This window comes from Aythya marila, assembly GCF_965140915.1.
Source record: "Aythya marila genome assembly, chromosome: 1".
NCBI lineage: Eukaryota > Metazoa > Chordata > Aves > Anseriformes > Anatidae > Aythya > Aythya marila.
Genome location: NC_139042.1, coordinates 80,983,781 through 81,011,585, shown reverse-complemented (window position 1 = coordinate 81,011,585; position 27,805 = coordinate 80,983,781). Strand labels below are relative to the sequence as shown.

The 27,805-nt window shown below is 36.7% G+C and overlaps 1 protein-coding gene across 3 annotated transcripts in view; it reads left to right on the top strand.

The window, feature by feature from the left end:
• ADGRG2 (adhesion G protein-coupled receptor G2) overlaps positions 1-27,805 on the top strand; it is a 60,492-nt gene that overhangs the window by 21,594 nt on the left and 11,093 nt on the right. The window contains exons 4-23 of one of the 3 annotated variants that reach the window (XM_082755793.1): positions 6,010-6,036; positions 7,814-7,852; positions 9,972-10,004; positions 10,943-10,984; positions 13,065-13,112; positions 13,774-13,841; positions 15,267-15,340; positions 16,464-16,503; positions 16,636-16,670; positions 18,064-18,146; positions 18,833-18,893; positions 19,397-20,136; positions 20,830-21,028; positions 21,322-21,478; positions 24,172-24,321; positions 24,544-24,666; positions 25,152-25,197; positions 25,307-25,410; positions 25,902-26,026; positions 26,899-27,167. In XM_082755793.1, the coding sequence (XP_082611919.1) occupies positions 6,010-6,036; positions 7,814-7,852; positions 9,972-10,004; positions 10,943-10,984; positions 13,065-13,112; positions 13,774-13,841; positions 15,267-15,340; positions 16,464-16,503; positions 16,636-16,670; positions 18,064-18,146; positions 18,833-18,893; positions 19,397-20,136; positions 20,830-21,028; positions 21,322-21,478; positions 24,172-24,321; positions 24,544-24,666; positions 25,152-25,197; positions 25,307-25,410; positions 25,902-26,026; positions 26,899-27,167 (2,463 nt within the window). The remainder of the gene's footprint in view (positions 1-6,009; positions 6,037-7,813; positions 7,853-9,971; positions 10,005-10,942; positions 10,985-13,064; positions 13,113-13,773; positions 13,842-15,266; positions 15,341-16,463; positions 16,504-16,635; positions 16,671-18,063; positions 18,147-18,832; positions 18,894-19,396; positions 20,137-20,829; positions 21,029-21,321; positions 21,479-24,171; positions 24,322-24,543; positions 24,667-25,151; positions 25,198-25,306; positions 25,411-25,901; positions 26,027-26,898; positions 27,168-27,805) is intronic. The other 2 variants (XM_082755795.1, XM_082755794.1) reach the window with 2 other exon arrangements.

Sequence of the window (27,805 nt, the reverse complement as noted above, 5' to 3'; positions counted from 1 at the left end):
GGAGGAGGTTTCCAGGCTTGTGGGAACAAAGTAATATCAATGGGAAGTCGCCAGCACCCCGCGTGACTCTTTTGCCCTTGAATGCTCAAGGGTGAGGAAAATTTCAGCGTGAGCTACAGCTCTGGTTTGGAGGCACGAGCAGTAGGAGGTGTGACTTACGCTCATATAATCCCTTTTAAAGATTTTGTGAACTGTTTACATTTCTGATGACAGAATCAGCTTTCCAGGAAGCGAGGCTGGAGCCCCAGGGCTTTACCTGCTCAGGCAGAAGGTTGAAACGTAGCTGCCACTTGTCCAGTCTGCATTGCAGCCTGTTGGGTACCAAACTTTGGGCTGTATTGTTGTGTTTACTGAGTGGAAGCTGGAGATTAAAAAAAAGAAATTATTTACCCCAGTACCATTTTCTTTTTTGAACTGTAAGGACACGGTGCTATAGAAATCTCTAGAAGCTCTTGAAGGAAGTAAATAGATGTGACGGGGAAAAATACATAACTCTGGAGTGCCTGTTTGATGAGTCACGTACAGCTCTACTTTGTACCTATTAACAGAATGCATGTTTGACCTTCCCTTTCTTTGTTTTCCTGGCTCCGTCTTCTGCGGTACCAAAGAAATATTTTTTTGGAAATCAGCCTACAAGAGAAGAGGTGACTTGATTCACCTCAGCCTCTAATGTACATCTTTAAACAATCAGAGTTTGATAAAGCCTGTGTTGGTAAGCAAATTTCCAAAATAGCCTGTTTAGCATCAAAGCTGAGTTAAAAATAGCGCACCTAAATTTTCTGTTAAGGTTTCTTAAAATGAACTGGCCAAAGTGGCAGTGTGAACAAGCGCTTTCACTGTTCCCTTCACTTCTGTCTCACCAGCAGGGATAACCCATCACTCCTTCCATACTGCCACCTCTGAGACTCAGAGAGACCTTACCTCATGAGAGGCATAGCATGTGGGATTAAGATCGCCCTTAGTTTTATCCTATAAACCTATCCAGTGTGTCTCAAAATCTACCTCGCACAGAAAGTCAATAGGGGTCAGTATGTCTACAGTGGAATGGCTGGGGAAGATTTTTACGTGCTGCTGTTACTGATGCCTTGCACAATAGGATGATTCGTTTGGCGGAGTTCATCAAACGTTAATGGGGCCCAATCTCTTAATAGAAAACACGGATTTAATTTGAAGATGAGAATGGTGTGTAGTACTCTGGGTGCATATAGATGGGTAAATGGGTAAGTAGATGGATTGTAGAACATCAGCACTTTGACATTTTGCTGGTCAAACTTCTCAGTTTTGTTCATGGGCAAGTTCATGAGGGGCATTGCCACACCGCTGTGTCTTAGTAACACTGAACACAAGTGGAGGGTAATTGCTGCACGGTGCTGGTGACTAATGCCACATGTACTGAGAGCTGTTGCCTGTGAGAATGTTTAGAAGAGGGTTTGGAAAGGATTAAAAATGCAGCATGGAATTCACTTTTCATTGTACAATGTCTTGAATTACTTTTTTTTTTTTGAGCCAGAAGGGGATCCGATATATCTGTTCAAAACAAAAACTTTAATTTTGGCATTCCCATTTCTGATCGGAATTTGCAATGCAAATCATTTTCCCTGCCTGAATCAATGGAATCTGTCAGTGGAAAAACTTTCAGCACTAAGTTTGCTACCACTTCTTGGTTCAAGAATCTAATTTTTACCAATTCCTGGTATCTTGGTGTGTATTTGTAAGTCAAAAACTGATGGTCTCAGAAATACATAGTCTTGGTCATCTAATGCCATTCTGTGGTGTCAGCCTGGGGAGACATTACTGCTTAGCCTCCAAGGTGTTTCTTGGTGCCCTTCCATTCGCATTCCGCCCATGATCTCCTTGTGAAATCTGACATGCCTTTGGTTTGGAATAATAGTCCTGAGAGATGGTATAAGCTGTTCTCATTTCTGGCATGCTTTTCATTTAATCCACATAAAATTCTAGGTATTTTATTTCATAAACCTGCCAGCTAGGCCCCAGAACACTGAAGTCCGTAGATGTAGACGTGTTTCTGCCAGCGATACGATCCATGCTTCTACAGCTGTCCAGGTCTGTTGCTGCTGAGGAAGAGTTCAGTGCCTATTTCAGGTAGGAATATGGACCTGAGGGAAAGAATGGTCTCTTACAATCTCTCACAAGGTTTCCTGAGAGGCGTAGGTCAGCATAGGTGACCCTTCGTGCTCTGCTCTGCCGTCCCCAGCCCTTGCTGAAGGCACAGCAAGTGTCCAGGTGCAGGCTGTGGTTCCTGACAGCTCAGATTCTCTTCTCCTTCTTCTACAAAGACACTCAAGTTGCTGTTGCCAGTTTGCTCAAAGAATGGTTTCTGCAAAAGTTTAAAGGAGATAATGAAATGTTAGGTGAAACAATATTAGTCAGCAGGAACACCGTTTCCCTGAGATAGGGGAGCAGTAAGCAGCTGCCAGTAGGTTAGTACTCGCAGGATGTTATCTGCAGCCAGGTTCTAGCTGCTTCTCACTCCTCCACCCTGGAAAAACTGAGCTCCTCCTGGCAGAGGGGGCTGCCTGAAGACAGGTGAATCAGAGAGGGTGTTGCCTTTCCAAAAATTTAAAGGAGGAGTGTACTGACCATAAGGTAGGTTAATGTAGGGAGGAGAAAAGGATATTTTTCACTCTCCCTTTTGTAGGTGGATGATTTTACACTGCTCATGATTTAAGGGCTTTCTCTGTATCCTATTTCTAAAAGTTACTGAACAAAGGGCTGCTGTAAGTGACCATGCCTTTGGTGCAGGGATCAGAACCCAAATCTTGCCCTTTCCATCTTGACCACTGGTTACAAAGCCTTCTTCTCTCTTTCTTTCTCTTTGGCTGAATTCATTTGTGAGTTTTGCATTGTTTGGCAAAAAGCTCAGGGGGACATGCAGAGACTGTCCCATCCTAAAGGAGCCAGTACACTGATAGCTATGATCTCTCATGCTAAGGAATGCTGTAGATATATATATATATACACACACATATATTTATATATGTATATATTAACTAGATTTGGGACCTGTAACCCAAAGGTAGACACTTCATCTCCAAAAAGGACTACAGGTTACAGGCTGTTGTGAACGTTGCCCTGAAATGCCTCTCTCCTGGGGATGTCTACAATGCCTAACGTAGAGATGAAGTTCAGAGGTCCTAATGCTCACAGGTCTGGTGCTGTCAGAGCTACGTTGGTTTGTGGACCTAGCCTTAAGTACTACTGGTGGATTTAGTGTCCTAACAGACCAGAGCTGCTAAGGCTGCGCTGATTCCCATTGTCTTAAGAAGTCATTATGGGAAATGAAGGTTGTTACCATGCAAGGAATTCTGGTTCCCAGGTAAGCTTTTTACAGCTGCGGTGTGGACCAATGGCAAGAGTTGCTGAACTGGTTTCATACTACTGGAGCAGTTTCCTCTGCCTACATTGACACGATTCGCAAACCTTGACGTAGCCAGCTTTTTATGTTAGAACAGTGCTAAGTAGTAGGAAGATGGTAAGGGATTTGCTGCTTTCACTTCTAATGATGCGTGGTAGGAACAGAAACCAGTGCTTATCTCATTGAACAGAGTTGCCTTTTCCTTGAGAAACACCCCTTCTTGTGCAAGAGAGGCTATTCTGCTGCAGATAAAGAGTGTTGCACATGAAAATGCACAAGGCAAATAAAAACAGGTCTCATGTGTAAAGATTTTCTTGCTCTTATCCATAGAACCCAAAGAAAATTAATGTTCTGTGTGCTTGTGGCTAGCACACCTTTGATTATTTTACTTTCCTTTCTGCATGTCAACTTTAGGGATATTTTGGATTGGACTTCAATCCTTCTCCAAATAAACTGTATTCACATTCTTTTCTAGCTCTTAATACAACAGAGGAGCAGGGTTGACAAATGTAAGTGGAATTGAATCATGTATGACAGCCTCTCCTTCTCGCACCTTTCTGTATGCAAAGGTGATTCTGATCAAATACTTGGTTAGTGAACCTACTGCTGCACCTTGGTCAGTGAAAAGTCTCTTTCTTACAGATAATTTCTAACAACAATAGGCATGTGAATGCTGTGATGTAAGAAAGTCGTGATTAGATATCTGATCCAGGAAAAAGTGCTCCACAGCTATGCATGCCACCATCACTTGCTGTGTTTGCCAGCTCCAGATTCATGGCTTGTCTTTAGCTTGTTTTGTTCCCCTTGCTGTTGAATTTATGACTACATGCTTTTGGTGTTTTTAGACGTTGCTGTCTTCTTACTGACTAACCTACAGTACTAAATGTGTCATTGAGCAAGGTTTCTTATCTACCTCAGGATACTACTTGTACTCTCAAAATTCACAAAATGGGTTGAAGGGATGTAGAGGATGGGAAAAGCAGTGTGTCTGCAGTGAGTATATCTGCACGAACTGCTCAAAAGTATCTGAGAATGACCTTAAGGTCAGATTCCCCGGGTAGATTAATTTTTTTAGTGGGCAGAAACAGTGTGGTGTCCTGTCAGATGCTTCATACTTCAAGAGGTGGATTCCTTAGCCTGGGCTGCAAGCGCACATTGCTGGCTCATATTCAGTATTTCATCCACCAAACCTCAGAAGTCCTCTTCCTCAGGGCTGCTCTCCATCCATTCTCCTCCCAACTCATATTCATGTTTGAGATTGCCCCTACCCAGGTCCAGGACCCTGCACTTGGCCTTGTTGAACCTCATGAGGTTCACAGAGGCCCAGCTTTCAAGCCTGTCAGGGTCCCTGTGGATGGCATCCCTTCCCTGCCCTGCTCAGCTGGGTGTCATCTGCAAATTTGCTAAAGGTGCACTCAATCCCACTGTCTTTGTTGCTGATAAAGATACTAATTAGGGCCAGTCCCAACTGAGTCCCCAGTCCCCAGTGTGGGACACTGCTCATCATCACTGATCTCCACCTGGACATGGAGCCATTGACTGCAACTCTTTGAATGCAACCATCCAGCCAATTCCTTATCCTCTGAGTGGTCCGGCCATCAAATCTACATCTCTCCATTTTATAGATAAGGATGTTGTGCAGGAGAGGTCTGTCTGAGCCTCTTCAGCTCTGGCAGCCTGGTCTAGCTGGTTGTTGTTTAGATGCTCTTGGTGGTGTGGCTCTTGGGCGTGTGAACATCTACAAGATGCAAGTGTGCTTGCAAAGTACATTCCATGTATTTTAGACGTAAGTATGGAGTAAAACATCCCTGTCTTACCCACCTCTCCAGTTTTATTTGATAAAGCCTGATGAGGGCAGGATGAACTGAGACGTTGTCCTCAGCACTTTCTTTTTTAGAGCAATATTCTGTCTGCCAGAGTGGCAGGAGCAGTTGAGGGATTTTAATTCTCCTGCTGCAGCTCAAAGACCTGCTTAACTAAGTAGAAATAGTCTCTTATGATTTTGTTAGTGACTGTTTACCTGATGAGGCGAAGGTAGATTTAGGGAAAGATCTATAAGGAGACAAAAGTCAGGTAGAGATTCTGGCCTCTGTTTGGAAGAGAAAATCCCATCTTAATAGTCCTTTTTACCTGCATGAACAAAGGTGTTTTGTCCTGTTAGAAACTAGGGGTCATACTGGGAAACAGGAGGATTGCATTCAGTCCTCCCAAAATAGGTAGGAATGGTTAGTGCATGAGTAATAGTCTCAAGGCTTTACTGATTGACAGTAAGTGCTCTAGGTGAGTTTCACCCATTGCTGATGAGTGTAAACGTCTGTCCTTTCTTCTTGTTTTTGGTTCTCTTAAGTTCCTAGCACACTGTTCTGGTTTATTAAGACTGAACATTAATTTGAATGCCTGGCCCTGAAATTCTTGGGAAGAACTGAATATGCTAAATGCCTTCTGCTTTGTTTTGACTATGTTGGGTTTCTCCTGTTATCTTTTATTACTTTTTGTGTTTTAGTGTTTGTTTGTTTGTTTTTGAGGAGGGGGAGGAGGGGAGTATTTTTTATTTAATTTTGTTTACTGTTACAAAATTCTCTAGTCTTAGATCTATGACCTAATTGTGGCTGTTCTTTTTATTCTCTTGTCAGATACGGAAGAAACCACCAGACCTGCAGGTGAGCATTGGTTTGTCAATATAAAACCAGCAGGATTAGTCACACTGACTGAAGGCGGGTGAAATACTGGCCTGTGCAGTAAAGCTGTGTTTGCACAAACTGGAACTCATCTTTTCAGTTCTACTGTAACAAACTTCAAGTACTTTCCAAGCAATTTATTTTCACACAAATAAACATTTTGACAGCACAAAATAAAAAGTAATCAAAAGTTATTTTAACAGAACTCCAAGCATAATAATATATATAAAATGGTTGTGTTAAAAAAACTCTGTCTGTAGGTGTGTGTATAAATTATATATATAAACTTATGCTCCTAGAAAACTTTTTCCTTCTTAATTGGAACTGCTACTATGTTGCCTGAAAGAAATCAGATAACAGGTATATGAAGGTTCTGTGTCATTTTTTTCTCATTGTTGTAGCATTTTAGAAAGCGTGCAGGAAAATTGCTGCTGCTGTGACTTTTTAATTCATTGAGATAATTAAGAATATGTAAATATTTTAAAATTAATTATCCAGATCATTCTCTTTATTTTGTATTTCATGGTGCAAATAGCTTCAGTAATTTTTGCAAGAAAAGTCACTGAGATGACTCTGATTCTCCTTCCATTGCAGAGATTATATTTAGGTTTATTCTTTGGAAAGAAGCTATTACTAGTTTTTAGTAAGGCAAAAGAAAAGTCTAAGCAAGGAATCATGTGAGGGATTAGCATTTCAGAAGCTCTGTGTTTATTACGTTTAACCAAAAACATCTGATTTTCCACAGAGGACTTCAGTATCTGTTTTCTGCCACAACAGTATTTGTTTTACAGTGTAATTAGTGTTTTGTTAGTAACATTACAGAATAGCTTTTGAGTTTGTGGAGATGTTGAAATATCTTAGGTACAATTTGTTTTAAAACAGTGTTTCCTGTTGGGGGGTGGAATTAGATGTCTTCAAGGTCCCTATGAACCTAAAACATTCTGTGATTCTATTTGTAGCCAGCTGCTCTTTATATTATATTTCTGTGACTACTGTGATTGTACTTCCCCATGGCACCCTCAAAAATCATTCAGTGAATGAAAGAGCTTTGAAGTTACTGTGTGAACCAGATATCAAATTACCTGATTTCTTTTTGATCCGAATGCTGACTGTAACAACATCAAAGATTTGGTAGCTAGTGTTTGCTATATAAATAGTTGGCTGGCTCCTATCAAGATCAGAGGTTCAAACCTGAAAAGAATTATTTTTTTGTAGTGCTGCTTGTTGCCGGATAGAAAAGAGAATGGGTATGTATGGGATCAAATTTAAATGGCAAGTCTCAGTGTTATTATGCAGAATCTGAGATGAGTTCTTCATAAGCCAAGTCCAGTGATCTTGTTGTATACGTTTGATTCTCATTTCCAGAATTGGCAAGACACTCAGGGTAGGCCTGTGGCTTTCAGGCTAGCTGTCAATTTTCATGTATCTTGGGAAAACGATCTTTGTTTTCTTAACATTATACAATGCAAAATGTCCAGTATTTACTGGAAATAAATAATCTTTATTAGAATTTTATTTAAATTCATAAAAGTTGTAAGGTTATCTAATCAAAGATTTTTATGTCCATGTTTTTTCCAAATCTGGAAATGTTCTTTTGATAAGCAGGTGTCGCCCTCTTCTGGTGAATGCAGTTAACTTAGATAATATGTGGAAAGGCTGCTGAGCATGGTTGTGTGTGTGTCTGAAACATCATTTATTAATCTATATTCTTTTTTTTTTTTTTTTTTTTTTTTTTTTTTTTTTACATCTTAAACAAAAGTTCTACATTCAGGAGAATCAGCTGCAACAACCAGTTCTGGTAAGAAAATCAGGATTTTGCTATACTACAGTGTCTGTTATTTCCCACTAGATGAATTCCTTGCTGCTTTTATGTGAAGTAATGCAGAAGAATTGTAGTGTAAATGAATTACAACAGTGTTTTTATTTTTTATTTCATCAGTGTTTTCATTTTTAATTTTTTGTCTTCATTTTCTACATTTGACTTCGTATTGAAATAGCGTAACTTGTAGGATCATTCATGGATTTTGTCAGTGATCACTGAGGATGACGTAGGTGAAAATTGCTTGATCGGGAGCCTTTTGTTCAGTAACCTGAACAGTGAACAGTCTGCAGAGATGACAGAGGGGGAACACTGTAGGGACTCCAGCTCCCATACATCTCCTCCCACCCTAGTAGCTCATAGAATCACAGAATGGTTTGGGTTGGAAGAGACCTTAAAGATCATCTAGTTCCAACCCCCTGCCATGGGCAGGGATGCCACCCACTAGAGCAGGTTGCCCAGGGCCTCGATGTGTGTATGTCATTTAACTTGCAGAACCAGAGGTGATGAACATCAATGACATCTATTTTTAACAGAAAAAAAAAAAAAAAAAAAAAAAACATGGAAAAAACAAAGGCTGTATACACACGGGAAGAGTCAATTGCCTTCTTGGTTAATGTATGCTGACATACTGTGCTCTAGAGAAAAGAAGTAACACAGGCACAAGAACACATACACTTTTGTTCTTTTACAGATACAGTCATTCTCTGGGAATGGTTCATCTTTAACAACTGCAGACAATTCAATATTTGTTGCACCAAGCGAAATAATGCAGATGAAGTCAGCATTTAGCTTTCACTCTGATTTCACATATTTTGGCAGCTTTTAAGTTGCTGTAGAAAATCATTTGTCTTCAGGACTATTAGTTAGAAACAGAATATGCTTAGCTTTATTCTGGGTATGGAATTAAGAAGGCACTTCTGAAAAGGCTCTAAATGGGTAATTTGATGGAAATATATAAAAAGAAAAGCTCCCTTTCCCTTACCAAGTAGATTTCTTTTTCTCTTGATGTGCAGCTATCTCTATGCAAAGTAGACAACTTGTTTTTTTAATTATATTTAAGATACTAATTTTAGCGATGGCAGTGATGCTTTCAGCAGTGAAATTTTGAAAGCATAATGTTTGGCTGTTATGAAGCTGCTCTGACCTGTTTTTAAAAAGTCACTAAGTTGTCGTATTGGAGTGATGCAAAGTGGTCCTCAAACTACTTCACCTTGCTGCGCTGACACTTAAAATGTGCTTACTCTGCATTTATTTTCTGAACAACCTTTAAACTTCCCTTCCCTTCCCTTCCCTTCCCTTCCCTTCCCTTCCCTTCCCTTCCCTTCCCTTCCCTTCCCTTCCCTTCCCTTCCCTTCCCTTCCCTTCCCTTCCCTTCCCTTCCCTTCCCTTCCCTTCCCTTCCCTTCCCTTCCCTTCCCTTCCCTTCCCTTCCCTTCCCTTCCCTTCCCTTCCCTTCCCTTCCCTTCCCTTCCCTTCCCTTCCCTTCCCTTCCCCCACTGTATTTATATACAGTTTCTGGCAAAAATAGCTTTTTTGGAGAAACAGTTTGCCAAGCCAAGTGTGTCATCTCTGCTTGTGAGTGTTAGTTCATGCACAAAAAGGGCCTTAGGGCTGAGCAGTTGTATAGGGGAAATTCATCAACCTCTTACAAAAGAATGAAACCAGTAAAAGGAAATTACCTAAAGGAACTTGATTACCAGCTATTTGTATTCAGATACCTACTCAGATTTTTGAATTAAAGTTCTTAATGAGATCTAAAGTTGTTCCCAAAAAGGAACTTTGATCATTAAAATTCAGTTCCTGATGGAATTGTTGCATGCTTAACCTTCTTTCTCCAAAATTCACAGAAATAAAAATTACATTAATACCTTTTCTGTTTATTTTTTTTGTTGTTGTTGTTCCAGAATCCTCTATTGTTACTTTTATCACCTATCCTATTAGTCCCTCAGGCAAGATTTTATTAATATTTCTCTTATTCTAATTTAGTTAGATTTAGATTTAGGATTTTTTAGATTTAGATTTTACTAGATTTAGATTTTTTAGATTTTAGATTTTTATTTTTATTGTTTTTACCATTACTAATTTTTCTTCTTCAGAGATGTCATCAGATGATACTACAAAAACTGCAGGTGAGAATTAGTATGAGGGTAGTCATATCTGAAAGAGAACATGTGATGCATTCATAAAAGTTTGCTATTCTTTTTTTTTTTCCTCAAATGGGTTTTGTTTAGTCCAAATTCTTTTCTTACATTATATTTAAATTGTATTTGTCTCCAATCTGTATTTTAAGTCTCCATGGGTAATAGGGTTTTGAAGTGCGTTATACTAACAGTAAGCCATTAGCCTTTCTTTTTTAGGTGAAATGTTGCATTGCTTACCAAAACCCAAAATGGGCATATTTACTTCTAGCAAGTATGGAGGTTTGGGGCATATATACATAGATAGAATGTTTTCTATATTTTGTGATAGTATTTAAAATATTTTGCAAAACTCAAATCTATACAGCATTTCTTAAAGACGCTGGCATGATATATGTTCTTGCAGCGAGTTGCCAAATAGGATCAGTAATGTCTCCTTCAGGAGAACCGGCTACACCTTTTTTCCTGATGTGTACATTTGAAGACAAGGAGTAGATTCACCCCCTATCAGTACAGATGCCTGCACGTCTGTATCTGAGCTAGATGCCCTGCTATTCTTCATAGCTGCTGGGGAGAAAGAGACATTTTTATACTGTGACTCATTTTACACTGAAGTATCCATGTAGGTCAAATGGGAATCATGCCTTAAAAGCAACTCTTTTTCAACGGAATAACAGAGAGGCTAGAGTAACTGGCTCAGAGGTGGATATAAATATTTGATTGGGTGGATCTTTCTCAGAACAGAGCTTTTTCCTTTCCCACGCAGAAAGTAACTTAATTCTCTTACAAAAGGTCATGTATTTACACTTTTGGGAAGACAAAGTGGAAATTGGGAACCTTCTTTTTATGATCTGTATTTCATGGTCTTTTTAAATTAAAATGTGAAAACTTAATTTTAAAACGTTTATTTTATTTTTTCTTTTCAACAGAAACTCTTAACATCACTGACTATTACCCCACCATAACACCAGGTAGGAGTCGTAGATTATCAATGATCCACTGATACTCTTTTATCCTTCTCAGAATTGCTTGTGCTTACCTAGACAGCCGCATACGGAAAGGTTTGCTTATCTTGTAAGTCAGAGCAGCAGTGTCAAGCGGCACAAAGATGTAAGAAGCAGTCTCAGAAGCTATGTTCACTATAATAAAAATTAAATTCTCATGCTTTTAAATAGATTGAAGCAGACTGAGCCCAGACATGATGTTCTCAGGGCAGATACAGTCTATAGGTGTAGGCTGAGTTAAATTTTTTATTATCTGTATAGGAGTCTAGCAGACCAACCAGAATATGTTAGCACTGAATTAGAGTAGGTGGTAAAACAATTGACTTGGAGCCATACTGGCAAATGTAATTTCACTGTGTGAACATGACCTGCAAGAAATTTGCAACCATTATCATCTGATGATCTTTGAGGATTGGAAGCTGTAGCGACTTCTGATCAGCTTTTTATCCTCATGTAGCTTATTTGATTTTGTGCGTTTTAGTGGCTTGTAAAGATCCTGAGCAAGACTAGGAGGTGCTGTGCAAACATAACCAGGCTGACCTTACTGTTTATTTTTGTGGTGCTCCTGTTTGTGTGTTGGGTTTTTATAAATATTCTTCTTCTTCATATAATTAATTTGGACAAATTTAGTTATTTATGAATGTTTTATTTCTTTAAGGATTTTTAAAAATAAAAGTGATTATACTAGTTTACTGACAACTGACAATACAAAAGTGAAAGCAAATTTATATTGCTAATAATTTTTTTTCTAGTATTTTGCATATTGCTAGCAGCTTGCAGTCCATACCCTCTGATGGCTGTTGATGGTGATAAAATTGAAGAAATAACGGGCTATGACAGGCAAATGTTTGGGCCACAGAAAGGGTTAAAAAAAAGATAGAAAGAAAAATTTCCCATCTTATTTGGTACTAGGTAATGATAACAACAGAGAAAACAGCATTTGTTTTCTGTTAATGGAGGCCAATCTATATTCTCATTCCAAAATATGGTGCTTAATTTGAACCATTTTGCTGTTCCTCAATGTAATTAAGTAATCCGTTTAAGGAAAGGAAATTATGCTGCCACATTGTTTCTGTGAACAGGTGCAGGAGTTTGTCTTGGATGCAGATACCTTTCTGGTCCTTTACTTTGGTTTTATACAACAGAACCATCTGTTTACGATACACTTGATTTGGATCAGTGTTATTTCTTTGCAGTATAGGTAGTGTTTGGTGGTAGCCTAAGGCTTATTGTAACTAACTAAAAGCATATTCTGTTAGATGAAAGAATACATGTTTTGTAGCATCATAGTTCAAATTCTATCAGGTGGAATAGTTTTAGTTCCATCATAATTAGCTGTAGTAGGATCCTCAGAAACAGATAACATGCTACCTAACATTTGAATACTCTAATACTTGAGGGACTTATGCTGATTTCTATTATATCTTGATTGTACAGGAAGAGTTTACTGTCTCAGTGGTTTTTACAAATATCAGCTTATTTTTGATAATCTCGACAAAGAGCCCTTTACATCAGAACTTGCTTGCACCTAGAAAGTTGCAGTGAGAGTTCAGGACTTGACTATCTCAGTTGTGTTCATTAGAGTTAGTTCCTAATGTTAAGTTTGGAAATAGCCACACAACATGATTGCTAAAAAGCAGATGTGTATTGCCACTAGAGCACAGTCCTACCTACATATTAACTTATTTAAGTATGTTGCATAGTGTATTAGATAGAACTATATTCTAATGTGGCTAAATGCTACTTTGCTTTCCACCAAGCTGGCTTTAAAAAAAAGCATATACCACTTGTGTGTAGAAATTCTGTGGAAACTCTTACAGAAAATTCTTCAAAATCAACTAATCAAAGCCAGTGTGTCTCATTCTGAACACCATGTCTTAGATAATGAGAGACTTCACTTAGAGAAGTGAAGCCTAGACAGTATATGAAATGTTAAGACCTTTACATTTAAGACAAGGAAATTATTCTAAATATGTGTGTTTGCCAGTACTGGGTTTTTAAGTTCAACTCTTCTACTGACTAGATCTTTTTTCCCCAAAAAATATAGCAGGAGAAACCATTTTATGCAACACATCATCTGTCTGCAATTTTTCAGGTCAGTGATTTTCTTTTTCCACTCTTCTTATAAAAGTCGTGTTCAACTATTTTCTATTCTGAGTAACGAGGCAACCTTTAGTTACTATATAAAAACTAGCTCTCTATTAAATTTTATTGCTAATTTGAGAGTTTGTGTGTAGCTTTTTTAAAATTAATATAAAACATGTTTTTTAATTTAAAAGTACTGTTCAGTCTATAAGATTTCTGATCTTGTTTTTATTATCAAAGTATATAGAATTACAGATAAGAATTACAGACCTGAGAAAAGAAGAGAACAGTATGCTATTAGTGTATACAATGTCAAATGCAATTCTGTGTGTATAAAATGTATTCACATTTTATGCTCATAACTGGATTTGGAATTGTATAGGGGAAAAAAAAAAAAGAACTAGGGAGAATTTAGAAATAGCCTGCAAAAATGAATATGTGGAAAACAATGAAACTAAGACTAATTCATATGTGGAAATTGTAATTGAAGAAATGGAAAAACAGTTGCAAAAATAGTGAATGATCAGAGAAACTAGTTTAAGTATTCTTGTTTCCCTTGCATTTTAACAAAAGACAGTGATTTTTTTTTAATTCTCAAATTATTTACATCAAGTAAAGTTGCATCATGTTAAGTTTTGATTTTCTTCAACTGTTTTGCCTTTTGGTTTTAGTGTTCTATGTGGGCAAGGTAAAACTTCAGGCAAGAGAAGAACGTAACACATCACTAAATGTAGAAATAGTAAGTGTTCTCTCTTATAAAAACTTTGTTGTAAGGAAGGTTGAAATCAGTTTCTTTGTCTACACTTAAATGCTGATACCCTAACATGATTCTTATGATGTTTGTTTATGCTTTTATTTTACTTCAAGTACAATTTGCAGTGCTAGTTAATACTTGCAGTAGATGGATCTACTCTCTCTAAACAACTGCCACTTGGCTAAATTTTAGAAGTGAAGTTCCTACAGCAAGGGCCATTATTCTCTGTATAACCACTGAAAAGGGGAAGGTAACCCTGGAAAGTCTGGAGAGAGAACTATGAACTGCTTAATTAAGAGTCTAAATTTAGGCATACAGAATCTTCCTTTGGTGATGAATGTAGACACTTGAGGAGGCTGGCATCAAACTGCTAGCAGTTTGGGCATAAATTAGGTTGGATTGCATCCTGACAATAATTTATGTTGAGGCTCTCCTAAAAAGGGCATCATTCTGTGCAGCAGGATAAGAGTATTTAGTTGTTGTAAATGGAAAACTGAAGAAAATAAGAGACAAGAAAAGAAGAGAAAAGGACATTAGCTTGTTAGCAGTCCTTGCACATTTCTCCTACCTGTCCCTGTCTACACTCAGTCTGAGATTTCACACACCAACCTCTGCAAGCCTGAGGGTAGTCAGCAAAATTGCCACAGAGAGCTACTGCACAGGAGCACACTGAGCACTGACTTTGGGCAGGGGTAGGCCTGAGTATCCCAAAAGCATATTAACTTTATGCTCACAGCTAGTAGAAAAAATAGGTTTCCTGTCTATTGAAACTGTCTCGCTTTTTAGCAGAATATTTCTTTGGTGGTGTAAAGTACCATATATGTCAGATGATGTTTTCATCAAGATACTCACTGCTTGAAATGTAAAAATAACGGGTAATGGTGGAAACCAGAGCATAAGAATGCAGATCTGTAAAGGACCTTTAGAAAAACCTTAGTACAGCCCTGAGGCTAGATCAGATATATTTAGATCACTCATACTATGTGTTTCACCTCAGTTCTTGATTTCTAACTCCCAGGATTCTGTCTATTATTTATGTCAGTTGTGTAGTTTGTTCCATTGCTGCACTATCATTGCAGTTAGAAAGTTTTTTTCCATGTCTGGCTTAAGATCTCTGTTGCAGACGGAGCCAGTTTCCTAGTTTTCCAACATAAGACAGTGTGAAATCACTATCCTGTTTCCTATATTTTTCACAAGTCAGATCATGTTATTAGGTCTATCCTGGATAAGCCAATTCCTTCAGTTGTGACAACAAAGTCATCATAAATATCTATTGAAGTGTATTCAGGAGAAAGAATGCTGCTTATCTTTGGAATTTCAGACTGTTAAAATGTGTGAAATAAACCTAAGTTTCTTTTAATGCTAAAAATCACTTGTTTTATTTAGTAGTGGAATCTTTGTTTCTAACAGATTAATAACGTAACCATCAACGATCAAGTTGCAAACTTAATTCCAATTTCAGCGCCAACTCTACAAGAGCTGAGGTAAGTAATTTTAAATAAAGATTGAAATCTTTGCAGTATTTGAAAAAGATGAAGCAAGCAACCCTTTCATGCAGTTAGCAGACTCTCTACTTTGCATCATTTCTGCACTTCAGAATTAAAAAACTTCAGGAATTGTGAACTGTTTTTCTTAATCATAAAATTCATATTGGTTAGAGTAGTCGTAGTTTTGTTTTACTTACCACTGGAGTTTGTTTTAACAAACTTGCTGGTTTCATTTTAGGTCCTTCAGTTTCCTTGGGGTTTAACAAGGCCTGAGTGCCTTGTTGTTTGTATGCTGATGATCTTAATAATAGTGATGACAATAATTCTTGAGGATGTGAACTATGGATTGTTCAGAATGCCAGTTTAGCTTTTGCTCTTCATGGATAAATGTCTGTCATAGTTTCAAGGATTTGGTCTGTCTCTTAGGAATTACTAAGTGAACTTTTATGGCTGTAGGTTTTATTGATTCATGGAGTCGTATTTGTTTTTTTTTTAGTTTTGTATAACTTCTTCCTTCACAACCTTTCTGAGATGTGCTCTTTCCTCTTTCCACAAGCACCAAAGCTTTTGCCTAGGTTGTGTCCCCAGCCATAGTTCTGCTTACCTTTCTCTTTCTGACACATCTCATATTCATACTGCTCTCCAGAGAGGTTTGAATGTCTGTGTTTACTGCTATTCCCAACCTCCCTCTGAAAATCAAATAGAAACAGTTGGCCAGCAGGTCTTGTTTTTGAAGAAACATGTATCTCCTACTCATTTTCCTTTTGTGGCTTTGAGTATAAGTTTAGAATTCTGTTCTTAATGCTTGCTTGCCAAAAGGCAACATTAAGATTTATCTTTTGCTCTTTTAAGTAAGCTTTAAATAAGTGGATTGTTGTTAAAATATGTGATGACAGAGGTTTAAATTTAGTGTGTCAAGTGACTAACAAAAGGCAACTATTGACAAGTTCAGTCCTTTGAAAAGTGCTTTTGCAATACTAGAACCGGCATAGTTTTAAAAAGTCAGCAATCAACTGGATTTTTTTCCTTGGCAATTGCTTGTTTTTTTCATAATACTGCTCTAATTGTCTTTAGAAACATAATGAGAAATCTTCCTTGACTGTCACTTTTTATTTTAAAGAATTTCAGAGTTCAACAAAACCTTGCAAGAATTAAGTGAGGTAAGATGACTAATTGTTGTTACTATTTAGAAAACTTTTTTCAACTTATTTCTGATAATGTCATTATCTAAGTGTAAGTCCTGCTTTCTCGTGACAAAACAATGTTATCCTTTTCTTCCCTTGTTGTTACAGTCCTCTGTTATGGAATGCAGTGCAGAAAACCAGAGGTTTGTTGTTAATTTTTTTTTTTTTTTTTTAAGTTTTGTATTTAAGAGCTCATATATTGTCTGTGATATGAATGGCTATGTAACAGGAGAAAAGCTATCAAGGAAGTTAAGTCTGAGAAACAGGCTGGAGAAATACATGCAGGCTAACAAGGAAAGAAATTCTGATCCTGTTAATCTCCTAGCATTAGTGATTTATTTTACATACATAAATATTTTTAACCGAACTGATTTAATTAATCTGGTGAATTTGAATTTGGAATACAGCCTTGCCTGCTGTAGTTCTTCTGCATCATCACATTAGCAGAGTCACACAGCAGCTTAGCCACTAAGGCTGTGAGATTCAGGATCACCAAACTGCCAGAGCTTGTGAATGCAATTCTGCAATGCAGTGTTTCTGACGTAATTGCTTAAGTGTTTCAGATTAGGAAATCGATCATACTCAGGATAGGGAAAGCCTGAGAAGGTAAACTAGTTCAGAGTCGTGAAGCCATGGAGTACCAGAATGGCAAGGCTGCTCCACAGCAGGTGATCCTCGAAACCCTGAAATGTAGGTCATGTCTCTCAACTTAACTGCTATGCACAGCTAAACTGATGGTACTTTAAACAGATCAGATTGGAAACGCTACATTCTAAAACAAAATCTGAAACTTCATTTCCCCAGATACTTGAGTTTTGGGGTTTATCTTCCTGGTTTAGAATGAAGCAAAAGTCCAAAACCCCACAATAATAATGGACAGAAAGTCAGATCACACCTTCATGTCATCTATTGGCAGTAGTTAGGGTACTCTTCATTCTTGTGAGCTGGAAAGAAGTTTTGTTATCATTTATATGTTGTCTTTTCATTCACCTGTGTGTTTGGTTTTGCCTAATATTAAGAATACTGACTGTATGGTTGCTAGTTTATACAGAGTATCATGTCATCAAACATAATTGTAAAAAGCTAGTTCTGTGCTTGAGTCATTTAAGCTCCCTCTAAAGTCGTGAGAGAGAACACTAGATTTTTCCCTGGGGTGATGGAGATTTTGTATACACTAACATAGCGATCCAGGACACTTGCTTGTTCCTCTCTGGGGTTTCTCTACAGTAAAAATGGAGATTGTTATTATCTTTACAAAATTACCAACTGTTTAAAGGCTAGCATTGGTTAGGAAGGATCCCATTTAAGGATCAACAGTGTCTGTAGAGAAAACAGAAAATAAGCTGCCACAAACTGATATATTATTCTTCTTTTTAACTTGATGAAGTGTTTTAAATACATTGGAAATATCCTCATGTTTTAAAAAGCCTAGGAAAAAAGTGCTTTCTCTGACTTGGTATTTGTCATTAATTTCATGCATTGTAAAGACAAGGCGTATCTGTTTCTTGAGTCTAAGGCTTTTTCTTCTCATTATAGTATACACTGCAATTTCATATTAAAGCTGGCTAAGAAAGAGAATATAAGCAGTTTAAGAGACAGAGCAGAAGTAAGCAAAATTGGTAAGTTGTGCTTTAAATACAGTCTCATCACAGTTACCCTTTCAGATGTTTTTACAGATGTTATGTTTTTACAGGTGACCTCCGAGTAGATAAGAGAGAAATCTTACTCAATTTTAAATAAAAATATATTTTTGTTGAACAATGTAAATGCACCAAAAATGCAGCCTTTCTGATTTTTTGGTGGGGAGAGGGAGATATGTATATATTTTAAAAAATGTTACATAAAATTGCTGCATACATCAATAGAGCAGATTTTGAAAGGGTTAGCTGAAACATAGCTTGAGAACACAAATGTATTTCTGAATTGGTGGCCTGAATTGACAAGTTTATAATGTAGACAAGTTCTCTGAGTGATATTGTGATAGTATGGAGTGGTGGCTCATACCATTTGTCTCTTTGTTTAAAAGCATGTACCTTTGCATTCTAGTTCGTTTACCATACTAAAAAGAGAAATCTGTGCTTCTTGGGCACTGAGCAAAAATCTGGGGGCATTTATTTTGGCATATCAAGATCAGTCTTGCAAATGTCATTTCAGAAGAAAATCAAAACCAATTAGACAAGATGCATTATTGTTTAAAAAAAAAAAGTAAAGCATACACTTACATGTATTTGAATACCTTACTTAATGGTATTAGCAATTTTTATGCTTCAGGACAAACTAAGTTAATGCTTCTTTGTCATCTCAGAACAGTGCTGCTGCTCATCACTGAAGTATTGTTCCTTGACTGCTGAAGAATTAAAAGTGTAGTAAGTATAAATACAAAAAGGTTGACATTCTTATTTCCTAATCTTTGTAACACATAAGTAGAGTGATCTTACATGGTGTGGTAGAATAGGTAGGAAGGACTCTATAAACACAAACTGAAAGACATCTTCCTGTATAGCTCCCTCCCTCCCTTCCTTCCTTCCTTCCTTCCTCCTTTTTTTTTTTTTCTTCTCCCTGATGCAGGTAACTTTTTTTGTGTGTTCAGAATCAGGTCACCTCCAAAGCAGACAACCAATGGCACAGTAATATTTATGGATTTGCTAGTTAACAACTACAGCAAAATAGAATGCATGAACCCTCAAAATGCTACAAAATTAGTATTTGTCACTAGAGCAGGGGGTACCTGATCTGATAAATTTTAAAATATGCACTATTAATAGTATGTCCATATCATTCATATAGATTCTTCTAACTCGTTTTCTGTAAAATATAAATAATGTTACATTTAACATGCATTTCTGTGCTTTTTTTTTTTTTTTTACAGTACTATAGAAGTGCCACCTCATCCCATATGGATTCCTTTCCTTCATTCTTCTTCTCCCCCTAAAAAGACTGCAGTTCCTTCCTTCAAATCTAATACTTTTCTTTCCCCCACTGTGCTTTCTGTAAAACAAAACCCCACAGTTAGACCACTGATCCCACCATTCACGGAAATTTCTTTTTCTGGAACTCTCTCCACAACTCCTCTATCTGAGACTTCTGCCACATCTACTACTGCAGCTTCATCTTCTACCACTGATACCACTACACTTTCTACTTCTGAGTCCCCTGCTCAACCTACTGGGCCAACTTTTCCTTCTATAGCTTCTAATAAATCTCTCACTACAGCTCTGTCTTCCACAACTGCAACAAAATCTGTTGCTAATGTTGCTCTCTCAATTAAATCTGATGCTACGTATCTTAGCAAGCCTATCACAATTATTTCTCCTGCTGTAGGTTTCACTAAACCTACTGCAGTTTCCTCTTCTGAGCTTCCCCCCAGACCTCCAATAGCATTTCCACCTACTGAGACTACCACCAAATCTGTTGCACAAATTCCTCTTGCTACAGATTCAACTCAACCTACTACTGGTAACAAAAACATTACTTCAGCACCTACTCTTCCTTTTACTCCTTTTACAATAACTTTGGCCCCTACTGTTAGTCCTGTCAAACATTCTGTCTCAGCGTTTCATCCTCATTCTACTGCTGATGGCCATGGTAGCCTGACTAATGGAAGCACAGGTAAATATGACAGATAAAAATACATATTTTTAACTTGAATGCTGTATACTGAATTTGCTTTTAAAATTTATTAACAAGATTTTAGTTATGTATCTGAGCTATCACCTTCCAAATACTGTGACAAGCCTGACACAACTTTCAAAAGCAGTGTACTCATTTTAGAACATGTTCTGATGCCTCTGGCCATGACGAGTGCTACCTCACTATACAATTTTTTGGTAACTGTGGTAGTTAAGTACTGTGTGCTAAGCTCCCAACAGGTATATTTGGCAGAAAAATTAAAGTCACAGAGACAGTTAGGTAATTTTATTTTGCCAAATCAGTATTTAAAATACTGAAAATCAAAGTTTGATTTTCCTTAAAATATTCTAATGTATTAGGAATATTTTTACTGACTATGTATTTTCCCATGAAGATTTCTCATGAGAGGACCTTTATAATAATAATTAAAAAAAAAAATGGAGTCAACAGTGGCCCCTTAAAACCTTGCTCTATGTTTTCCTGAGACTTAAAATATTGCTATCTGCAAAGTCATAGGGAGAAAAAATCATTCTCTTTCCTGTAACATGCTAATAAACCTTACATTTGTGGTAAGGTTTTTCATTCAAGAGAACTGCTTAATTTTTCTGGTTCTCAGGGCTTACTTGATTTGTTGAACACAATACTTATAAATGCACAACTCTTTTGTTGCAGGAAAGATACTGTCAGCTACTACGTACATAACTTCCATATATACCACCATTGATGTCACCACAGCTGAGCAAATTGTGTCCAAAATAGAAGATGATCTAGCAGCCGGAAAAGTAGAGCCAAATTACGTAGAAAGAATGGTTAGTGAGGTTAGCAAAGTCCTGACTGCTTCTCAACAATTACCATCCCAAATTTCTAACAGGTAAGTCATCCTGGCAATAGATTAAAGGTATGTTGTATTGACTGTCTTGGTAAATTACCTTTAGCAAGTTTCATTTTTTCAGAATCATAATCCAAAAGAATGTTACTTGTTCTTTAGTGTACTTGTATGGAAAGGGAAAACAGCACACCTTTTGTGTTGAAACCACAATAAGTCAGCAGAGTAAACCATATTTTATACTGTGCTTGGATGGATTGCTGCTCCACAGCCACAGCTTGCCTGAGAACTTTAAGGGTATGTGCTTGGTAGTACTGAGTATCTCTTTTCCTTAACAGAATTATAAAACTGGTGGATTACATGGGCTTAAAACTGAACTTTTCAACAACGTCTGCTGATTTTTCCTCCCCATCCTTGGCTCTGGCAGTTGTCAAAACCAATAGCATCCGCTCCAACCAAATGTCTTTTTCTGTCCAGGATTCATCCAATCTCCAGGTAGAACACTGATAACTCTAAATTTTATGAAGTTTTAAATGTTAATGTTATTTATGTTTTAATGTTTATATGTAAAACATATTTTTTTTCAGGATCTTTTGTTCATGTTATTTTCAGAGAAAAAGACTTTCCTTTTTGCAGCCTTTCAGAGTTTTTCCTTTTGTTTTCTATTATGAAGTAAATAAGCAACACAGTTAGCAGAAACTGGCATTCAGCTAATAAGCTGTTACAGGGTAACGCCAGAACACCAGAATGGATAGACTGCTTGGTTGAATAATTTTGCCTCAAGAACCCTGAATCATGAGTCATTTAATTACCCTCCCTGACAGTGCTGAAATTTGTCAAGGAGTGTTGCCAGATGGCTTCATATATTAGAAGGAAATTAATTGCAGGAAACTGCAGGTGCCAGGAAAGAACTATTATGTTGCTTGTATAATAACATTCTTATATTTGTCGCTCATAACTAGTTGGTCTTGCCAAGAAAAAAGTGCTTAGAAAGTTTGGATCCAGTTTGTCTCACTCAAAACCTCCCCTCCTGGTTGAGGAAATTCTAATTTGGACAATACCACCAGTTCTTGGAGGCTTCAGTGAGAAGAGATGGAAAGTTCTGGACAGATACTGGCACATTCTGTCCTCTTGGAGAAGGAGACAGATTAAGCTAGCATGAACCATTAGTAGTACTGGAACTGTTCTATGATACTGAAAAATTGAAAATTATATGATATGGTAACATTTGAGTTATTTTCTGTTTTCCTAGCAATATGTAGTGCATGAGTCTAAGATGACTCTTGGAGGTGGTAGTGCTGAAAAACAGATAATTGCTAAGTAATGGTCTTCTGGAAATCTGATGGCACTGGCAATGAAATAAAGAGAATCATCAGCGAATATCATCTAGTTCAAAACAGAGCAATGGGAATGCTTTAGTAGAATTTATTTGGGATTTCATCGGTGGCTGTCTAAACCAGTGGTCTCCAAAGTGGAGAGGGGTGCACAGAATCCATTGTGGAGCAGGAAGAAAATATTTTTCTGCCATTAATAAATGAAACTTTTATATATAAATAATTATTATTTAATCTTTATCTCATCCTTTTTTGATTTCTATTTTTGTGTATGTTTTACAATGCACATAATAAATTAGTGGAGTAGTACATGTATGTAATGTATACATAAAAACATATATGTCTTGGGGTGGATACTCCAAAAAATGTGCAGTCAGAAGAAGTTTGGAAACCACTGGTCTAAACAGAAGAGTTAAACGATATTGGTAGGTCACTGAGGAGTGCTCATCTTGTTGTTTCTGTTACAAACATTGTTTGAAAACACAGATAATTTCTCTCTTCAGTTCTGCTACTGTTTCACATCTCCTGTGAACTCTGAGATATTTCTATGTAAGATGACCAATGTGCTACAAGAAACACAAATTTAACTTCAGAAATTCTTTCAAGAAAAAAATAGAGTTTTTGTAATAAACAAAGCTCTTTGTCATATAAATGCAGCACAGAAAACTGGGGGACAGTTCAGATATTCTTTTACCATGCTAGATCATTTAGCTCTTGAGATACCTGAACTGTGGTTTATCCAGATTATTTTTGCCATTTCTAGCAGATGAACATGAATTTAGGTTTTATAGCTCTAGGTTCCACTTAACACTTTACTTAAAAACTTGGAGTTTTCTTGATTCATTTTTAAAAGGTTCAGTCTTAATTGCAATTATAATCCCTGAGCAGAGGCACTAGTGAAGTCTGCCTGTGGGTTTGTTCTTTGCTCCTGTACTAGCACAAAAATCTCGCTTCTCTCACTTCAGGACCCTTAGTTCTCCTATACTTTTCCTTTGCATTCATTATCCTGATTCTTCATTTAGATTCCAGACGTCTTCTCTCCCTACCTTGTAACCACATTAGCTGGCATAGTCCCTTTATGGTACCACCCTTCTCTTTGCTGCCTGATAATCTCATTTCTTTCCTATTGCTTGCTTCTTCCATGTCTCTGGCCTACTTTTGCTGGGCCTTCTGGTTGGGCAAGAGGCAGTACTTTCTGGGGTCATTCTGTAGCTCTACATATGGTGATAGATCAATCAGGAATTCCAACAAAGAATGGAGGAGGCTTACCTCAAGGAATAGTAGGATTCTTTTCTTATTGGCAGCCACAGCTTAAAAATCTGCTTATCTGCCTTTCTTCTTTCAAGTTTAGTTGAAAGTAGCCAAGGAATTAAAAATGGTCAGGGCAGGTTTAATGTAGAAATAGGTAGGTACCGTGAATATAAAAACCCTAAATTTTGTAGTAAATAATCTACAAATTATATACCTTTTTCACATGGGGTATAAAAATTCTTTGTTTTGCAGGTTTCTGTGCTGTGAAATGTTAATCACCCTACACAGTTACATAGACCTAGCCAGACTGTTGCTTATCATTGTTTTCAATTCAATATTACCCACCACAGTGAAGTTCTGCCCCTGTACAAAAATGGGTAAAGACAGAGTATTTTCAAAGATAGGCAGAGCTGAAATAAGTTGCACTATTTTCAGGCCTGCAGATACTATTTGTTCCTTGGCACATGAGAGGAATGAGAGACAGGAATGAGTTCCTGGCAGTCCTTAGATACGTATTTCAAAGTTCTAAACTGAAAATAAGGTATAATTTATTTTTTTCTTTAGTGACAGAAATCAAGTGTAATCTGCGCATTTATTTTTCAGATCTCTCTTGGCATTAATACACTTCAAGACTTAAATAATCTTGGATCAATTACACTTCCTTCATCATTGCTGACAAATTTACCTCCCGAAGAGCTGGGCTTGGCTTCTAGAATTATATTCAATTTCTTTAAAAAAACTGCTGTGTTCCAGGTATCTTTTTAATCCTTTCTTTGTTCATAAGGGTTTTAAACTCAAGACTAGAGCAAAATCAAATATGGACTTTTTTCCCACAAAACACATTTTAATACTTCCCGATTTAAAAAGTAATTATTTTTGTTGAATACTCACTCCACATAATACCTGAACTTGTGTGTGCTGTACTCTGCATCATTTTCTTTGATTTTAAAATTTGATTACTTTTTGTCATTCCAGGATCCGTCTTTGAAGAATGCATCTTTAATCAGCAATGTTATATCATCAAGTGTTGCTAACCTCACAATTAAAAACTTAAAGGCAAATGTTACTGTCACTTTACAGAATATCAGACCTAATCAGGTATGACTTATGTTTTGGCAGACAAAGTGTAGTTTTATTGCCTCTACTGGAGTTGTTGTAGAAGAAATACTGTACCAAAAATTCAGATCAGTTGGTTCTGCTTTAATAGTGTGCACAATTCGTTTCTAACTAGACCTTCAAAGTCACTCATCTTTGCTTATTTATCATTGGTATTAATTTTTATTCTCTAATTTGATGTAATTTTGCTCTATCACTCATCCAAGAAGTTTTATCCTTTCTACCTATGCTTGAGTTTTATTCTTCAAAGCATAAACCTATAAAAAAAAAATATATATATATATATATATAAGCACAACAGATAAAAGCCTGACAGTGGGGGTTGCTAGGGAGATACTGCAATGACATTGACACTTAAATTAATTTTGCATTCATGTAAAAGAAGTATATATTTATCATTAACTCACAGTCTAGTAAAACATCTTTTTTTTTCTTTTTTTTTTTTTTTTTTTTTAACTCACAAACAGGATAATTCAACAGTTAGATGTGTTTTTTGGGACTTCAATAAAAATGGTGAGTACTTGATATCACCCAAGATAATCATGTTGCTTTAGGTATGCTAACTCATGTTAATAATATAAAGACATGCTTTAACGAATAACAAAGCTCTTTTCTTTAACAGGTGGACATGGAGGCTGGTCGTATGAAGGTTGCATTGTTAAAGAAAGTAGAGTAAATGAAACAGTCTGTTCATGCAACCACCTCACAAGCTTTGCAGTTTTGATGGTAAGCATTTTAAAAATTATAGTCTTACCCTGATGCAAGAAAATGTTAAAGCATGTGTCATATTCAGCAAGTGAGAATTCAGGGAGCACATACCATCTATTAAATACTAATCAGGTTCTATTCACTTCAGTGTTAGTATGTAGAGCAATAAAATTAGTGATGTACTTAAGCTGCTTGTTGAACTGGGGCCCATGAGATCCACTGAAGTCAAAATTGCTTAAGTGCTTATTAAACCACACCTTATATATTTAGACGGTTGTTTTTTCTGTAGAAAAGGGAAATTAGTATAAATCAAATTTAAAACAGTGTTTTAACCAGATGGGATTTCTCAGTTAGATTGACATTTCTGTCAATTTCATTAACCTTTAAAAAGTTCTTTTTATTTAAAGAAATGTATTTTTAGTGCAGGAGGGAAGGTATTTTTTTGTTATGTGCTTTTTTATTTAATAAGTATACTCTCTGAAATTAACTTCTGTTTGTTTCCATTTTAGAACTTGTATGGAAATACTCCTTTAAGTCCCACACAAGAATTGGTACTGACTTTTATATCCTATATAGGCTGTGGCCTCTCTGCAATTTTTCTTTCTATCACTCTTGTGACCTACATAGCCTTCGAGTAAGTACCTGTTCAACAAAGCCCCATTATTCTTCAATGATGATAGCTTTTAATCTCCACTGCAAAGTCCTTTCCAGTAGTTATAGATTCTGTCTCAGTTAATAATGTACAAATTTGGAAGGGGTTGATTCAGTCTTGCTCAAGGGTTAATCTTATAGACAAGTGAATTAGTCATGAGGATTTATGCAGTAAGAAGTGATGAAGTAACACTTTAAAGTGTTTTACAGTATATTATAGAAGAAGAGTGAAGGAATGTGTTTAAGATAGAACATACAGAGAGTATTTCTGAATAACAGCATTTTGAAATCATTTATATTCTCTAATGAAATGCAATTATGGCATACCAACTTTTTTTTTTTTTTTGGAACATTTTCTTAAGATGACCGAGGCTTAACTATTAAACCCTCTACAGTATGTTTTGGAAATCCTTCCAGAAACAATTTGGCACATGTTTACTCTATCCTATCATTAAGGAATTATCTGGCTCTGTCACAGTTTTAGAAGCCCAGTCGAAAGCCTAATTTAGAGTAGCATTAAAGAACACTCACATTTTGTTTTTTGGAAGTACTCCAAAAAGGAGAAGCCCAACATACAATGTAAAAAAAATTATGGTACTGATACCTAGGAATCCAAGCTGGTGTTCGTATTTATGTAATCTTAATATAACAAACTTTATGCATATGGACCATTAATTTGGAAATGTTTTATAAAACACTGTATAAATGTATAAATGCAATATAAGAATCATTATATATGAATGAAAATACAAAAATACATTTTTTCTTCGCATTTGTGCACTGACAAATACAAGAGAGAAAGTAAGCCAGGGATCCAAGGACAACTGACGTCATCTCACTAATTTTGCTTTTTAGGAAAATCCGGAGAGACTACCCCTCCAAAATCTTAATCCAGCTATGTGCTGCATTACTTCTACTCAACCTAGTTTTCCTCCTTGACTCATGGATTGCATTGTATAATACACAAGGCCTATGTATTGCAGTTGCTGTATTTCTTCACTATTTCCTCTTGGTTTCCTTCACCTGGATGGGCCTAGAAGCTTTCCACATGTATCTTGCCCTCGTGAAAGTCTTTAATACCTATGTACGGAAGTACATTCTTAAATTTTGCATCGTTGGTTGGGGTATGTATGTATTTATTTATTTATTTTGGATGCTAAATAGATGCATCATCTTACCAAGTATCTCAGTGAATGTAACACAGTTCAGAAGTGCAAATGAAGCAGTCATTAAATGCTATGACCTGTATGTGATGAAGTATTCATTATCAGTAAATCTGATTGTATGAATTCCAAATTCATATTCACATTTGAGATAGTGAACTTCTCCTTAAGTGCAGATTTTTTCAGATCATAAAGTGAAAAACTTAGGCTGCCTCAATGCAAATGAATAATGGATTTTACTTGTGCAAATATAATAGAACCAATTTTTAATGTACTCACTTCCATTTCCATTTACTAGACAGACAGCATCAGTTCTGTTTTTAAAATAAATGCCATTATATATATACATTACATTCTTGGAACAGCACTGTTTATAACAAAAAGTGTCAAAATAGATATAAGTGGTTAAAGGACAGAGATTCTAGACCTCATTATTCTCTCTGATCATTTGACTAAACACAATTGAAGGCACTAAAATCAATATGGTGGTTTTCTTTGAACAGGCATAAGAAAGAAAATTGCATATGCTGTATTTGATGTCTTAAATCAGTTTGATGTGATACTGTTTGTTGCTTAATTGAGAAAGATTTGGAGTTAGC